The following is a 4,781-nucleotide window of genomic DNA, read 5'->3' on the forward strand; positions in this document are numbered from 1 at the left end:
TAAGTTGTTTAAAGCACTTTCGTGGCAAATCTCATTGTCGCAAAATTAGGGGGGTTCTTCTGGATAGTTACACGGTATTTCTGGGAAATGATACGTGATATATTTGGAAACAGCTGGAGCTGTTATCACCAGAATGCCATGCTTTAATATAAACTGGGGGTTTGTTTAATTCTTACGTTTTCTAAGGGACTGTTGTGCTACTAAACGTTTGCTACTGAACACTGTAGCATATAAAGCCCTCACATTACTCTCACTGAGATCTGAAAAGAGAGAGGACAAGGAGCGGTGCGTTACACAGCAGCGGATACCTCCGTGAAGTTAAGGCATTTCTCTCCCTCTCCTCCACCTTCCTTCCACCTTCTGCTTTTAGGGAACTCGGTCAGCTGACTGTAGCTGTCAAGACCGTATTGTGCGCCCTCCTCTCCTCTGCTCCCCTCCTCCTTCTCTTCCTCTATTTCAGCGCAGAGTCCCGCTCCCATTGGAGAGCTGAGCGCTACGGATCCAGCCTTTCAGCTCGACGTCACGGTGCGCTATAAGGATAAAGAGCTGGCTGGCTCCAAGCGCAGTCTGCTGGATACCACTGAGTGGGAGAGAGTGAGAGAGAGGCGAGCCTTGAAATCTCTGCGGTGCAGAGCTGGAAAAGCTGCTTCTCAGCGAAAATCAGACGCCCTATTTACTCTGCTTATTTGCTCCTTTTATTTTCCTGGAGAAAAAAACGGACTTACAACCAAGAAGTTGCAACGAGGACTGGTGCCCGTCTCAGCGAGCAAACGTGGTAGTTCCTTTATTATTATTATTTATGCTGATTTTTTTTGTGAATACACTTCTACTGAAGGGACTGAGGTTTTACTTTTGCACTGAAGCGCATTGCTTCCTACCTCCTGCCTGGTCTCCCTGCCAGATTATCCCAGCAGAAGTAGGCTATATGACGCAAACCGTGTGCAGAGCATTAGTCTGAAACTTTTCCTCCACTACTTTTTTTTCGTTTTCCTTTTTTCCTCCACCAGTCACACGGTGTTTCATGCTACAGCAAGTCAGTGCACAGCGGTGGAGGAGCCAAAAGAACTATTGCATGAAACAAGAAAGGAGAGAAGAGACGCTGATTAATAAGTCAGTTTTTGCGACGCTTGCAAGTACCTTTGCATATCTGCAAAAGAGTCGCGACAGCAACATGAGCACGGAGATGAGCATGGGCCCGGAGCTACCCAGCAGCCCTCTGGCTCTGGAATATGTCAATGATTTTGACCTGATGAAGTTTGACGTGAAGAAGGAAGGCCTGGCTGGGCTGGAGCGCAACGGGGTGCGCCAGTGTAACCGTCTCCAACCCCAAGGCTCCGTGTCCTCCACCCCCATCAGTACACCCTGCAGCTCGGTGCCCTCTTCACCCAGCTTCAGCCCCACAGAGCAGAAAAACCACCTAGAGGAGCTGTACTGGATGCCGAACAGCGGGTACCACCAGCAGATAGACCCGCAGACGCTAAGCCTGACCCCAGAGGACGCAGTGGAGGCTCTGATTGGAGCCACAGCTCACGGCCACCCTCCGCCTCCTCATGTCCAACAGCAGCTGCAGCAGCAAGGCGCTTTCGAAGGCTACAGGGCCCCGCATCACCACCACAGCCACCACGGCCACGGCCAGCAGCACCATCACCCATATGCCGGGAGCATCGCGCACCACGCCGATGAACTGTCCGGGCACCCGGGCGGACACAACCATCCACACAGCCAGCACCACCATCACCACAGCCAGGACCCCGACAGCCCGTCCCCGGTCTCCCCAGACTCCCATCAGACGCTCCATCACCACCGCCACCATCATCACCACCATCCGCACGGCCACCTGAGCCAGTCGGGGGCACACCACGGCTCCGGGGGCGGCCTCAACGTGGAGGACCGCTTCTCCGACGACCAGCTGGTGTCCATGTCGGTGAGGGAGCTCAACAGACACCTACGGGGCTTCACCAAGGACGAGGTCATCCGCCTTAAGCAGAAGAGGAGGACCCTGAAGAACCGGGGCTACGCTCAGTCCTGCCGGTACAAGCGGGTGCAGCAGAAGCACGTGCTGGAGAACGAGAAGACGCAGCTGATCAACCAGGTGGAGCAGCTCAAGGCGGAGATCAGCCGGCTGGCGAGGGAGAGGGACGCCTACAAACTCAAGTGTGAGAAACTGACGGGGTCAGGGGCCAATAACGGGTTCCGCGAGGCTGGCTCAACCAGTGACAACCCTTCATCACCAGAGTTTTTCATGTGAGTTGTCATAGCCTTTTCTTGTGAACCCCCCTCACAACAAACTTTCCCCTCCCCATCTTTCCATTCTCCACAAATGACTGATGGCTGACGAACAAACGATAATAACCCACACCTCCCATACTGTTTATGATTATACTAATAACGGTAACAATTATATTCATATTAGAAGAATAATCCATCAAATAGTATTCTCATATATAATCATCTCTCCATCCACGTGTCAACTGAGATACAAAGAGCAATGTAGTGTCTGATCAGTCGCAGCATCTTTGTAGATTAGTTGCTTGTAGTGAAGAGACTTTTTTTCTTCTTCTTGGAAGAGGATCGGCTGATGATGAACTTTTCTATTTTTTTTCCCTTTGAGGCTACAGCTTTTGAATAATCTGTAAGTAGTGTGGGATGGCGTCGAGGCAAGTTGTCTCGTAATTTTGTTATGAAACAACAAGCAGGCCTGGCCTCGCAGCCTGCAGCACACGAGACTCACATTCGACAAGTGGGCCCCGTAATCTGAGAAAATCTCCAAAAGCAAGACTCCACTTTATGCAAATCTAACTGTACTAACCTGTCACGGGAAGGGGGGGGGGGGGGGGGGGGACATTTTATGCAACAGCTCATTGATTTATTGCCTGCTTGGTTATATTCGAATATATATTGAAACAAAAAATCTGCATTAAATATTAATCCTGCATGCTGGACATGTATGGTAATAATTTCTATTTTGTACCTTCATCTTCTCGTGTATATTAAGAGCATGTTGTTGATCTGCGCTTCTCCATAGTTTGGGGGGTTAGAGAAATGCAGCGGGGACAGAACAGCAGGACTGCCGGTGCAGTATCATATGGTTATGGGTTTCTTTGGGCTTGTAAATATTATGCAACTGCACAACAAGATTGAGGAGGCTGGTTTGAACTTCTTTCTGTCTTTGTGTTGTGTTTTAATTACATTTATCTGTATGATTTTATTTTTTTTTTTATCATTTGGGGTATTGATTGAGAAAGGAGTGCATTTTTTCCCCCAGTTGCATTTAAATACAACAAACTGTGTGTGTCAAGTGCACTTTTTGGATAATGATTTGGAAGTTTTCATTTTGAAATTTGTGCAGACCTCCCTTCCAGGAAGACATACTATGATACTATATTGCATTATTATTCAACTGCATAGTTTTAGAGTCATATTTGGACACGTGTTCTTTGAGGCTGAGGAGACAAACATGTGGCCACAATATTATTGGAACCAGATTGCACAGAACAGGCTATTGCTACAATACTGTTAAACACACACACACACACACACACACACACACACACACACACACACACAATGTGGGTTAATGCTCTCTGTCATTTAAATCCAACGTGGCTTTTGTGTCACTAATTCGGTGCTGCTCTGCCTTTCTATTAACTCTTAAACAAACCACATCAAACCCAAACAAAACCTTATCCTCTCATTCCGATTAGCGGCCACCTGTAGCATATTATCTCCTAATATTAATGATTTATATATTTTTTCAAAGTGCAACAACTTACTTGTCAGGGGTTTTATGTAGAGTTAATATTTAGACAATGCGAGCAATTTAATACAAAGTTTGACTATTAATGCTCTGTGTTTTCCTGAATTTTTTTCCTGCCGGTCAGTAAAAAAGGGGACTCAGGTTGTGCAAATTCTCAAAATGAAAACAATGTGTATGTTATGTAATACATTTTTTGTCTGTTTTATTATTATTTGATGATTCTGGTTCTGGTGGCCAGATGCATAGTTAAAAGTTTTTATTTTAATGATTTAAATTAACAAACTGTCGGATCATATCGAATAAGCATGGTGCTTGCATTTGAAACTATCGTTGAAAAGTCATGCATTTAACAATCTTTGGTTTGTTAATGATTCAACTGCGTTGAAATCGGACTGAAACTGCAGCAGCGGGTTGTTGTTTTGTTTTCACCTGTTTCATGTACTTGGCAATGATGGGGATCAATTTTAAATCCTGTTTATATAAATAATAGTCAAACACTTAAATTTCAACTGTTTCATTCAGGCTGGTTTCTGTTTTTTTTGTTTGTTTGTTTGTTTTTTGGAAGAAATTGTTTCCTATTTTGCTTATTAAAGTCATTGAAATGGCAATAATTACCTCTCAGACTTTTTTCTGTCGCCAAATAGAAAAAGATCTGTGATGACAAAATCAGGCGCAGGTTGAGTCACATGAACAACATATTACCAGTAATTAATAATACTACAAACACACAGCAGTGACAGCACACTCACTTTCTGCCAAAAACTTTATAAGAAAATGTTGTTTATTGTAGCCACAGCACCAGCACTCATAGCCAGAGAGCCTGAATTTAATGCAGTGCTTTAGGAAAATAATATTTAATAATCTTTTATAAGAACTTATTCGCATTTCATTTGTCCTTGGCCTTTATTTTATTCGCAGTCTTTAAAGATGGTGGGGAAACTTTTTGGATAAAAGCCTGCTGGCCTACTGTGATTAGATCACCGGGTCTGGCCGTTTATGTGGCGCTGCAGGGAGATTCCTGTAC

General features: G+C 45.1%; 1 protein-coding gene across 1 annotated transcript; it reads left to right on the forward strand.

Moving 5' to 3' along the window:
- The first annotated feature begins 539 nt into the window (after positions 1–539).
- On the forward strand, positions 540–4,365 carry mafba (v-maf avian musculoaponeurotic fibrosarcoma oncogene homolog Ba). Its single transcript, XM_038722420.1, has one exon. It carries the CDS (start codon positions 1,022–1,024, stop codon positions 2,246–2,248), a length of 1,227 nt encoding a protein of 408 aa, XP_038578348.1. The 5' UTR covers positions 540–1,021; the 3' UTR covers positions 2,249–4,365.
- The last annotated feature ends 416 nt before the right edge of the window (positions 4,366–4,781 follow it).

This window comes from Micropterus salmoides, unplaced genomic scaffold, assembly GCF_014851395.1.
Source record: "Micropterus salmoides isolate LMB-PRFRI ecotype aquatic unplaced genomic scaffold, ASM1485139v1 Ms_hic_scaffold_16, whole genome shotgun sequence".
Lineage (NCBI taxonomy): Eukaryota > Metazoa > Chordata > Actinopteri > Centrarchiformes > Centrarchidae > Micropterus > Micropterus salmoides.